Source organism: Ambystoma mexicanum, chromosome 1p, assembly GCF_040938575.1.
Source record: "Ambystoma mexicanum isolate Mex_15411 chromosome 1p, UKY_AmexF1_1, whole genome shotgun sequence".
NCBI lineage: Eukaryota > Metazoa > Chordata > Amphibia > Caudata > Ambystomatidae > Ambystoma > Ambystoma mexicanum.
In genome coordinates, this window is record NC_090921.1 from 1084446759 (window position 1) to 1084459365 (window position 12607).

A 12607-nucleotide genomic window follows, 5' to 3' on the forward strand; every position below is an offset into this window, starting at 1 on the left:
TAACAGCACCATGGTTTACCGCCTAACGTGTAATGAGGCCCAAGGACCTGAATATGAGGTGGCTGCAATATGTGATTCCCGTTATTACCACGTGCGCTTGCAGTACCTTGTTGACTGGAAGGGTTACGGTCCTGCTGACCATTCTTGAAAACCCGCTGCTGCTGTGCGTGCTCCGAGACTGCTGCACAGTTTTGTCATGATTCCTGCCCCTCATGTCCCCAGCCCTCCAAGATATCAGGATGGAGCCAGGCCACAATCACCTACATGGCCCTCAAGGGCCTCTTCATCCCTCCAAAGACCCACTTGGAGTCAGACTTGGCGCTTGTGGCACCTGACTCACTCACTCCCATAGGATAACATTGGGGATTGGACTTCTAGTGCATTGATGAGGACAAGATGGATGCCCCCACATATTTCGGTTCCCAGAACTCCATGTGCAGTCTAGTCTTTTGGGTGTGGTTCAGCCCAAAGACTATTTAAGCCACGCCCAGGCTGAGAAACATGGTTTGTGTTTTCTGCACCTGCAGCGTGACACTCACCGTGTTCGGATCGGTCTTCAGTAAGCCTGCCATCTTTCTTCTGCACTCAGCTCCTGCAAGAACAAGAACACCATTAAGAACAGCCTTACCTTGCGGTGTTTCTGCCCATCATTCATCGCTCCTTCTGTTCTGCGGGCATCTTCGGCAGTGTCATTCCCATCCCGGCACGCCGCTTCCTAAGGAAAAGGGAAAAGAACAGAAAAAAGGCATTAGTAAGCATTCAGCAAATCTTTGCTTATTTTTAAAGACTGTACGAGCTTCAAACACTTACCTGAATCCCAGCTGCTCTGGGGGAACTCTGTCTCCGGAACTTCTCATCCATCTGCAAGAGGGAAAAGACACTACAGGTTAGCATGGAAACATCTAGAGGCGCTGCATACTGCGCTTACTCACCGCGTTTCTTCTTCATAACCGGCATCCACGCTGAAAATGTTGCGGCACCTAAAAGACACAGAAAAAGAACTCAGTTCAATACAAATACAAAAGGGTTGCATCATGCTCTTACTCACCTTCAGCGCTACTCATCTCAGCAGCACGTCGCCATCCCCGGACGCCGGCCATCATCTAAGGAAGGAAAGGAACAAAGTTAGAGAGCTGTTCAAAAGACTCATTATACTTACCTGTCGGACTCTTGCCAGTGAAGTAACTAGGCAGCAACGAGCCCGCATCAATCAACGCGCCCCTGCGCTGAAAGCAGGACGGAGAGCACACTTTCCAAGAAAACAAGGTGTGCTGGTGATCAAAGGGAGGGGTTGGACCCCGGGGAAAAAAGGGTTCAAGCACACAGACAATAGGGAGTTAATCTCTACCAATCCTGTGTTTCAGGCCCAGTCTCAGTCGAGTACACTCCAGGGAAGGATTCGGGGTCGTAAGAGATCAGAACAGACTGTGTGACGTCCCCGTGGATACCAGGTGAGCGTTACAAGTTTTCACAGGTTGCATCCCTGGAAGCCCGGGCCGCAAGCCCTGGTGGGGGACGTGCAGTGTGCATACTGTCGGGAGATGACCATTGTCTACTTGGTCCTTATGGCAATGATGAAGGGACACCGTATTTGTACCTTACTTACGCTTCCAAGGTGGCGCTCTGCAGTGCCATGGACTCATATCAACTGCAGCGGTCTAGTCCACAGGGGGAGCAAGATGCCGATGACAGACTGTGGAAGGCAGTGAAAGTTTATCAGGAGTAGCAAGACAGTAAGCGGATGCGTCACTAATTCTAGTAAGCTTTGGAGCTTTCTAATGTGATCTATCTTTCTACGTTTTTTGCCCAATTTCTCTTGGGACACTTAGTCTCCGGAGTCTCTCACTCTCACCTGCCGCCTTGGGCTTGATATCTATTGTGCTTCTCCCACGTCCCAAAATGTCCTAGTTCCTGCAGCTCTGAGTCTTGCGTGCCTTTTGATATGGTTACTCCTTGCGCCTGGTCTTATTCACTCCAATTCTCTCTTCTTGGATTCTCTCTCATTAACTGCACCGCCCGATCCTGACTTCCTGCCTTTTGGAGCTTCTTCCTGGACATCAGCACTACTGCCAATCTGCAAGTCCATTTAATCTCGGAGTACCTACCAAATTTCTCTGCAGCTACGCCTTTTGTCAGCGAGGTTTTTTTTCGTCCCTGCAAGGGTTTGTCCCAGCGGACATCCTGGAAAGAGCTCAAGTCCCCTGTTAGCTTCCAGGGTCTCAAATGCTGTTTTGGGCTGATCTGATTTTCAGCCTTTAGTGAACAGGTCAGTGCATGCTTAAGTCTGATAATACCGGACTCCGAGCACCCATCCAGTAGCTCCAGAACCAGTACACAGCCAGCACACAGCGCGCCCTGCTAGGTTCTGCCAGAAAGCTTCCTAATTGGGAAGTGCTGGAGAGTCTCTGGACAAAAAACAAGGCAGTTACCTGCAACCACTCTCCTGAGCGTTGGGCCGTCCGCCTTTAAAGGACGACACAAGCCCTGCGAAGAAGCTAGGAGTACCACCACACAAGCATCAACCAGTGTCCATCTTTTAAGGACATTTGAGACAGTCGAGCCCTACAACCGTATCGGACTGCTCCGCTGACTGTTGTCACGCCGCAGTCACCAGAGCCGTCCGAGACGCTTCAACCAGTGCTCCAAATCCACCAACTAGCACAGAGACGATGATTCTTGGCCCCTAGCTGCCACACCGGCCAGCTTGCAGCCATCTGCCCAACCTTGCTTGCAGAACTGCTTGCCACCTGATACCCGCAGCGGTCTCCCGCCACAAACTCTGTCTCAGGAGCTGCAAAGCACCCTGGAACCGCCTCAATGCTGTTGAGCATCAAGAACTTCTTAAGCACTAGGTACATTGTGGTCCTGCCCCCTGGCCCTTCACCGAAGGCCCCTAGAGACAGTTATGACTCTTTTCCCTTGGTGCTGAAACCGAATAATCTTTAACAGTAAGACTAATTACTCTAACAACTACCCTCCTGTCAGTATCCAGAGAGCATCCCTTTCCCTCGTGAATCTGTCTGTCCTCTGTGTCTCCTGATTAAAGCACAGGTCTCCCTTGAAGTTTGGAACGGGAGCAGACTTCCCGTCTCCCCTAAATCACATCCTTTGTCCCTCTGTAAGGGGTCCGCTCTGCAGGGACACCTACGGTAACTGATGGAACCAGACAGGCCATTCACTGCCTTTCTTACAGAGAGGTGGGAACTAGGTTCAAGCTAACACATTGCTGACACATTGCATACCAAAGGAGTGTTGTCTTGTTCAGCAACTAATCTCCTTCAGGCTTGCCTCAATTATCTCTCGTTAGTATGCACTGCCGCCAGCCAAACTAAACACAACAGGAAGGCAGATCCATGGACCCGTTGATATTTTAATTAGGCTACCCATGGCCGGAGGAAGGTGCGCCTTCCCCCTTCAGATGCTTTGATGTACCCGTGGCTGTCACATTCCAGCTGAATAAGACAGGGGAAGATGGCACCTGAAAGCTCTCTCTTCCTGGAGTACACGTGACTATGGTTTTGTGCAGTGAGCAGATAAAATGTGCACGAAATGGCCTCACACATTTTTGGAGGCTGATCTCCCATCAAACATTTTCATTATAAAAAAAAAATCCAAAAAGGCCCAGGCGAGTGCACTCTCTCCGTGCGGATGGTCGAATTCCACACAACCATATCCTCAAATATGCAAAAGCTTTCGAGCTCTGAACTTGGTCCCCAGCCCCTGCCGCCCTCTACCCGCAATCCCTCTCCCAAATTCCTAATTTGACATGGTGTCGTCTACCCCCCTACCCACCTGTAGTCTGATGCCATTTCTGCCTTTTTCCTGTTCCAAAAGGCATTTTTTTCAACTTTCTTGTTTTCAAATATTCACACATTTTTCAAAAATGTTCACGAACATCTCTCGCATCGAACCAAAAAAAGGCGACTTTCATTTCTGGAAAGCCTCCCTCCAGCAAAGCACCATGGGAGATATAGCTATAATTTTCAGAGAAGGGGCACCCTGTTCCCCGTCAAATATTTGGAAAACTACTGGACGAAATAACCTGAGAACCCTCCCAGAGATCAAATCAACGCTTCGTGCCCAAGTTGTTTCGTACCTGGTCCAATTCCATTAAGCCGTTTTGGCTGTGCGCTGGAGCACAATGTTCACTTTTTCCTCTAAGGAAAAATGAATAGGGACAAGGTCGAAACAGCATTTTTTTTACTTTAACATTTTTTTTATGGATCTATTCCAAAATTACCAGTTGGTGGGTGGGGGGGGGGGGGGTAGGGAGTTAGGGTCATGACAAACATTTTGTTTGCAAAATTTCAGCCAAATCCACCATGCCAGTCCAAAGTTATTAGCAATTCATTTTTCAGGTTTCCCATGTATCTTGATACTCAACTATACTGCCGCTCTAAAATCGATTCAGTAAAAAAACAGTTAAGATGGCCATCACCTCCCACACACAGTGAATATCAAGGGTTTTGTACCAATAAATCTGATCACCTAAACGTTATCTTAACTAATGTTTTTTCACTGAATTTCAAGGCTTTTGTTATACTATAGTTTCTTCGGGGCCCACTAGACATGGCCTTTACTTCGTCCATGGCCACTGTACATGTTGCACCAATGATTTAAAATGAGTGAAGGGCACAGGCCGAGGCCCACAACCCCCTAGCAACCTCAGTGTCCAGTGCCCTTTGACCATTTCCAGTGGCTTACTAGCCATGGCACTCAGTCTTAGGGTCACTGGCCACAGTCGTGTCCATTGTACATGATTTTTACCCTCTCTTGCAATTCCTGTGATAATTTTCCAGTAAACATCCTGACTATGCCCATTCCCATGGTGAGGTAACGTATGTTGACACAGTAAAGAGAAAACACTTAGAAATTAAAAAGTGTCCCCGTCCTCACTGGCACTCACCATTTTGTCCCCCCTCCTCGTTTCTTTGTCCCTCCCACTGCCCTCCATTGAGTTGCTCTCCCCAGCCCGCTCCCATTACACTCTTTCACTCTTCGGTTTGTGTGACATTTTCTTTTCCGAGCACCTCTTGCAACGCTACCACAGTAATCTTGTGAGATTCCCTCGAGATTCCTTGATAAACTGAAACTTTTCTACACCAAACAGGCTCCCCAACCCACCCTCAACTCCACACTTCAACATCTCGTCCTTCCCCCTCACCCCCTCTAGCTTGATGTGAATACAACCTTTTCCTCCTCCAAATAGCATTTTGAGCACTTTTCATTTTCGGCATCCCTCTGTATGGCTGAAAGGGCTCTCTGCTGTAAAACACCATGGAAAATATTTATAACTATTTCGGGAGGAGGGGCAGCCCCCCACCCCCCCAACCCCGCCCGTCGAATATTTAAAAACGAATGGGCGGATTTACCCCAAACCAGCAAAAGACAGGTTTGTAGCATTTTGTGCCCAAGTTTTCTTATTTGGTCTATAGCCCTCTGTGGTTTTAAACTTTTTCTCTATGGGAAAATGAATGAGAGTAGGCCAAAAACTGTTATTTTTGTTTTCTTAATAACTTAACAAATATTTAACAAAACGTCAAGCCAAGAGACCTGGGGGGCTAGTGGGGGGACACAGGAACAACATTTATTTTAGAAAAATGTCATTCAAATCCATCCAGCGAGACATATATAACTGTGGGAAATATAGGCAGACCATTCATAGACCCACTCACCCCTACGGGTAAAAAAAGTCAAATCTTCTGCTCAATCTAGAGCTTCCTCAGGAGAAGTTAAATTAATTTACTGTTTGCATCCCGTTGATTTAAAAGCAAAAGCGCCCCCCTGGCTCCGCCCCTCATGTGTCAAGTCAGATGACCAATGGTCATGTGACCGGCCAACAAAATACAAACTAAATATTGTGGCCATTTTGAATTGGTAAACGCTAACAAAATTATTATTCAAACCCACATTGGTCAAATTAAATTTCAGATTAGTTTGTGATGGCAATTTAGATGTGAATATAGTATTTCATTCATATTATTAACCACGTGAGCAGCACGGCCGGGCCAACCTCTTGCAAAATTATGTCACAACAATGGGAGCTTTGCGTACTGATGTACAAATAAATTCTAAAAGTTGCAGCCGTCTGATATGTATATCAAGACGGATACACTATGCCCTGCAAGAGCATTCACAGTTAAAAATATTGAGCAGCAGCTATTCTATCGGCAATGACTATAAATGGAAAATTAAGCTCAAGAAGTTTCACTCACACACACACATACATACACATGACAAAGAAGAAGAGAAAGAGGAACAAGAAGAGAAATAAAGAGGGAGAAAGAGGGAGAGAACAAACAAGATATGCTAATAATTTTCAAACACATAGCGGAATAAGAAAAATATTGTGGCAGAAGGCAGTAATCGGGCAATTCCTGCATTCACACTGTCACAAATATCAGCTTTGTCCGTAATACCCAAATCACTTCCCAATTCTGTCTCTTACCCCTCCTCCTCACCTGAAGAAAGAGCCTTAGTCAACTTCTTCTTTCTTTCCTTAATGGAGGATTTATTTTTTAGAAGATATGGTCTACCGCAGAAAGACGCCACAATGGTTGTCGGAAAGTTCCGGAAACCAGTGGCCCCGGACCCACAATAGCCAACGGGGGAAAAGCCAGGTAGGCAAAAAAAAATAAAATAATGAAACGTCTTTGCTGAAGAGAGGGAATCCTGATGCCAATGGAGAGATGGAACCCCAGGTAAGTGTCAGTGTCTGCAGGCGTACCAGATGAGAAATGGAGAGATGCACAAAATATCTGGTAACTTAGAGAAGAAACGATGACTGTGCTAAATCAGATAGTATCTGAAATTCAGGAAGCTCAAGGACAGGATAAGTATCGTAGCAGGACTGAAATAATACGGAGCGAAGGGAGACGAGAGTGAGAGAGCGCCCACGAGAGAGGTGAAAGAGATCGGAACAAGGGAAGGCACTGCGAAGGTCCGCCCGAGAGACAGAACAGGTAACCAGAGGAAACAGAGAAAATACAGAGGAGGGCCAGGGGGCCCAAGACAGGATAGAGGGGGCTCAGCAGAGCCAAAAGAAATAACGCAGAGTGCAACAACCAGCAGAGTAGCACACTCAGTTGCAATGCGAATGCCGGCTGCAACGAAACGCTGATATCACAGGCGGTGGCCATCTTGGAAAAGACTAGACCGCAGCCTAGCGTTGCGGGCCCAACGTGACGGAACTCTTCTATGGCGGCCAAGTTTCCATCGGTTCCATTACCTCACAAAGAAGGGACGCATGACATACTGAGCTAACCATTTGAAATTCTTGTTTTGTGGTTTGAAGAAGAATCAGATACACTTTATTGCAGCCAGCACAACATAGCCTGGAGGAAGTGATTGGATGCATCTGATTCACCCCCCACCCCCAATTCAGAGAAATACCAATATAACTATGCTGACCAAAAGAGACCAAGTATGACATGTCATTAATATTTTTACAAAGCGTGAACACAATAGATTTAACAGAATGCCAAACATAGTGAAGGATGTAGGCAAACAATACAACAAAATAATGGAAGTGAAGTAATACAAAGCAGCACAATAACTCAATAACTAGTTCTCTGTATTAAGTAATAATTATGCAACTATCAAATTATAGAGGATTCGAAGAAACAAAAAGGGCAAATATACCATACGCAGTTCAGGTGCTTATCTCGAAATAACTGCTAGATTTGTCCCAACGGCAGCAACATGGCCAGGAAAAAAAAGAAAATTACTCACCTCTTGATGAAGTTATTACTTATGTATTAATGCTTCCACCCACAGATTACTCATCTTAGATATTCACTCTGCAGTCTCAGTGTGGCTTTGAATTTTTTTCAGCCAGCAGGATGCGCAGTGCATTGTTGCCGCCCATGATTGGATGCAACGTCATGAACAGTGTATATTGAGCCAGTTGCCATCCATGCCAACCATTCTACATGTTTACCTCCACCCTCTGCAAATGGGGGAGCAATCTGTGTATATCTGTAGATTCGGCGGTCGATGAAGACTATGTTGAAGTAAAGACTAATCCATCAGAAACAACATTCCAAGAGTTAAGCTATTTGCTCCTCTAATGGATTCCTTCCTGCTACATATTGCACATGTGTGATATGGTTCCAAAGCAGTACAGAACATGAAGGGGAGGGCAGTGAGAAACCACCACACACAGCAGGAAATTCTACAACCCGTCCGAACAAATCTGGCATCCTTACCTGAAAATGAATATAGTAAGTAATGCATGGCAGACCTGTGACGCACACCCCCACATAGCTTCCTAACAGTTGTCGAAAACCGGGATACCTTCTGCTACGCAGAGGAAGCCGCCAGGGCCTTGGTGAGTAGGCCAGCTATGATCTGCCCATGAAAGATGTGACTGAAGGTAGCACTTGAAAATGCAAAGGACAATCCATCTTGACATGGTCTGTTTAGCAATGACACTGCCCACTCAAGCACCAGCCCTAGTGTAACCAACAAATGGATATGTCATTTTACTGACGTTCGTTTTTTCAATGGATTTCTTGCTGACAAAGGTCCATTGAAAAAACTCATTCAAATACTTTTAAAATATGGGCCGCCCCTCAAATACCCCATTTCCCTGTTGTTACCCCAACCCCCTCCCCCACCCCTTTTATACACTCCCCCCTCATGTACATTTAGACACATTTTTTCAATACATTTCTTTCGGCAAAAAAAAATCAATCAAAAATTCAGTAGGTAGAAGGACGGTACCATGTAGCAAACAGCTAGCCACATTATTCTGATGTTACTCATCCACGAAACAATCGCTGAAAGGTATCTTGGGGATGAGGCGGTTAAACCTTTTCCTCCCCTTAGATGGATGAGATGGAGGGTAGAAGACAAATGGATGTCAGGCTGTGGTATAAATCCTAGTAACAGAACATAGCCTTAGAAAGGAGGGTCAATGGACAATCTTGGGAGGGAGGGGGGTGGTGAAGGGGTTGACAAAACCTTAGGAAGAGAGGTTTAATAGAGTGAGCTCCGGAAGTGATGCCAATCAGGATAACCAGCCCATGGGAAACAAAGGCCTCAAACTGAGCCGTCATTCGAAAAGTTACAAGATTTAAACACCAAGCAGTAGCAATAAACTGCTGTGAAGCAAACTGCCTAAAATAATATAATGCATTAACAGTGGGGAGGAAAAGAACAAGCCCTTTTCGGGATTTGTCTTAAATATCAAAATAGAGTCCAGGCATCCCTTTACAGTGCTAATGTGAAGGTCCTGCTGGACAAAATCGAAAAGCAGGAATTCGAGAACAGCAGAGATCAGACAGTCCAAATGGGCCAGACCCTTCTCGTGGCAGTTGCAGGCATACATAAACTGGGCTGTGGGTCTCCTGGAGGAAAGGAGTACATTCAGGACAGCATCTGAAAGATCCTACTCCATGTACCTTAGCCCCTTTGCAAGTAAGCATGAAGGTTGAGGCTGCTAATGCTTCAGTGGAGGACCTAGCCCATCAACTGGTAGAGCCGATCGACCCTCGTTGGGAGACAGAGTGGAGAGATGGCATGTCCAGTGGTTCTGGGTACCATGTCCTACAGGCCCATCCAGGGCACTAAGGATTATGGTGGACCTGAACTTATGCAGTCTCCTGAGAACCAGTGGAGTGACATGAATCTGAGGGACGGCATTGAGGATTTCGAAGTTCTACTCAATCAACATATCGCACAAAGCGCTTGCAGGATCAAATCTCTCAAGCAGAGAAACTCACACTTCCTGTTGACATTGGAGGCAAAGAGGTTCGTCCGAGGTTCCCCAAACTGCAAAGATCTTCCCCAGAAATTCCTGGCACTAATGTGAGCCTGTTTAAGGTGTCCAGAATGATGTTCTTGGTTCCAGCAAATTGGGCTGCTGACATAAGTGGTAGCCCGTAACCACAGCTTCCTTGAACAGAGACCCCACACCATCTCTCGCTGTTGTAATGCATGGCCAATCTGCTTTCGGTCATAATCTGGATATACTAACACCATGCAGATGGAAGGAAAGCAAGCAGGGCAAACTATCTCACATGGCCCACTACAGGATATCCTGTCGCACCTTGTTCCAGACTTGCAAAGGGTCACTCACGTTGCCCTGAAACAGACCACTAACAGCAGAGTAGCCACTAAGGGGACCTTGTGTGTGACTATACAGGATGCCATGAGACAGAGAAGACACAGAAAAGAAGAGGCTGGACCCGATTCTGATATTAGAAATATGACATGAGACTTAGATGTTGAGGGAGAAGTCCAAAGTGTTGATGCAGATGACAAGTGTGGCCCAAGTGGGCTGACAACTGACCTTGGGTGCGGTCTCAAATGAGCCAATCGTCGAGGTATGGGAAAAGGTGAATCTGGCCCTTCATGAAACATACAGCCACCACAGCAAACAGCCTGGTGAAAACCCTTGGGGCTGAAGAAAGGCCAAAGGATAGTACAGAAAACTAGTAATGGGTGTTCCCAACCACAAACATCAGGTACATCCATTACTTTGAAATGGATTAGCACATAGAAGGCATCTTAAAGGCCCAGTACCATCAGTCAATCTAGCATCTTTTGGGCCTGGAAGGTCTGGGCTAATGTGACTATCTTGAATTTATCCTTTCACATGTACACATTTGCAAGCCTCAGATGTGTGATGGGAGGCAGGCCTCAGTCTTTCTTTCACTCCAAAAACAATGAGTTCCAACCACTACCTTTGCTCCCAGGAGGGCACACGCTCTATGGCTCCCTTCACAAGGGGCTGTCAATACTATTCCAATAGGAGAGGATACAGCGATATAGGCCAAACTGACTCACCTTAAACACGTTTTTTCAATTTACGATATAAAACAGTTATACTTTTTTGCTTTAGCTAGGGCATAATGGAAATGAAGGTATCCAACCTTTAATTGGTCAGAAGTGCTCATCCCCGTACTTGCGTGATCTGAATGACACAAGGCCTACTAAGGTCATTATTGTGTCCTCCCTTTGTTTCCTACCTCCTTGTCTTGTCGCACCTAGAAACTTGTGTACATGCGTGTTATAAATGCCATATCATATGAAGCATAGCAGGGAAAGCATGCATCAGTCTAAGTTACAACTATTGTTCAGTCACATCAAAATCATTTAGACCCAATTACTTAAATGTGCTGTACCATCTTGACTAGGGTAAATTAAAGAGGGATACCGATAGGAAAAGTTGACATACTGAAAGCCAATAAATTAAACTCTCGGGGAAGTCATTTCAATCGCATATCATGGTTAGAAGAGTAAATGATAGCGCACTTGCATGGTAAGGTCTTCAAAGCAACACCTAATAGATGTGGTGCATCAAAGCTTAACAGTTCTCCAGTAATCCACATGCTCATGTTTTACCTATAAAAGCGCACACAGATGGCCAATATCCAGTTCAACATGGGGTATTAAATCTTTAGCGTAATCTCAAATATCCTTAACTTACCGGTGCATTTTCAGAATTTAGCTCTTCCTCTTTGGTGAAGAGGGTGAAGCAGTCCAATAGTGTGACCTTTCCGCTTGTAAAACCTTTCTGTAAGAGAGAACAGAAAGATTTCAGATGGTGCCTGAGTAGGTAGAAAGGCATAGATGCAATATGTCGTCACTGGTGTAGAACTATCCCTGCCGCCCCCACACAGATCGTGAACAGGTCCCATTCTTCCATTTCCTCGTATACTAAATCACTGAATGCTTAATTTGTCTTTTAAGTGGTGCCCCATTCCTAAACATGTTCAATCTTCAAATTAGCAGTCAATGATATCCTGTTCCCGGCCATCTCCAAAATTGTTTAGTGGTAGTTGTGTTGAGTAAGTTGAGTAACAGATTGGTTGTCAAGGAAAAAATTGTTTATCCTTTTTTGTGGCTGCTAGACAACAACAGATTATTAAAGGTACAGGGTTGGGATAAAATTGTTTTTGCGCCAACTTGGGTTCTTTTAGCTCCCTTGTTTGCTAGATGCCAGCCTTAAGAAAAGAATGAAATAGTGCGGTTTTATGTTTTTATAATATATTTGTTATTCTTATTTCAAATTTGTCTCTCAAGATTGTCCCTCAGAATGGTTTCTCTCAAAATGATCACTCAAAATTGTCTCTATACACGTGTTTCACAGTTAAAATGGTTTTGGAACGGATCATCAGGAGAGATTTTGTGCAATCAGGTTCATTCACTATGCCTATAAACAAAGTAAATCCGGTTTAGGGTTGGCATATTTGAGAATTGTTGGTATTAATTTACAAAGCAATAATTGTTTGGTTCAACTTATTACACAAGCAAAGGAAAAGACTTTAGTACAGAAATAATTAAATGCTTACGCTTATTAGAAGGGTTACTCCTTAAGTTTAGGAAAAGTATTCATATAGTTTTCGAATTCACACTTTGCTTACTGAAATGGCAATTTCTTTCCAGTGTGTTGTGCCATTTTTACATTGCTCAAGTGTCTAAGGTAGACAAAACATAAAAACTAGGAAAAAGAAAACACAGCAAAGGTGAGAGGGAAAGGTTAGGGGTTGGAGCTTGTTCACATGTGAGAAAAATGTAGTGACATATGGCAAGGGCTATGGTCTGACCTGAAGTTAAGAGATTATAGATAAACTAAGGCTCAGAATCCGTCTTGGTTATG

The 12607-nt window shown here is 45.1% G+C and overlaps 1 protein-coding gene across 7 annotated transcripts in view; it reads right to left on the reverse strand.

Annotated features, from left to right (window-relative positions):
• The window catches only part of USP21 (ubiquitin specific peptidase 21), a 1008218-nt gene that overhangs the window by 241233 nt on the left and 754378 nt on the right, over nucleotides 1–12607 (reverse strand). For all 7 annotated transcript variants that reach the window (XM_069604671.1, XM_069604661.1, XM_069604666.1 and 4 more), the window contains one exon: nucleotides 11435–11521. In XM_069604671.1, coding sequence (XP_069460772.1) covers nucleotides 11435–11521 — 87 coding nt within the window. The remainder of the gene's footprint in view (nucleotides 1–11434; nucleotides 11522–12607) is intronic.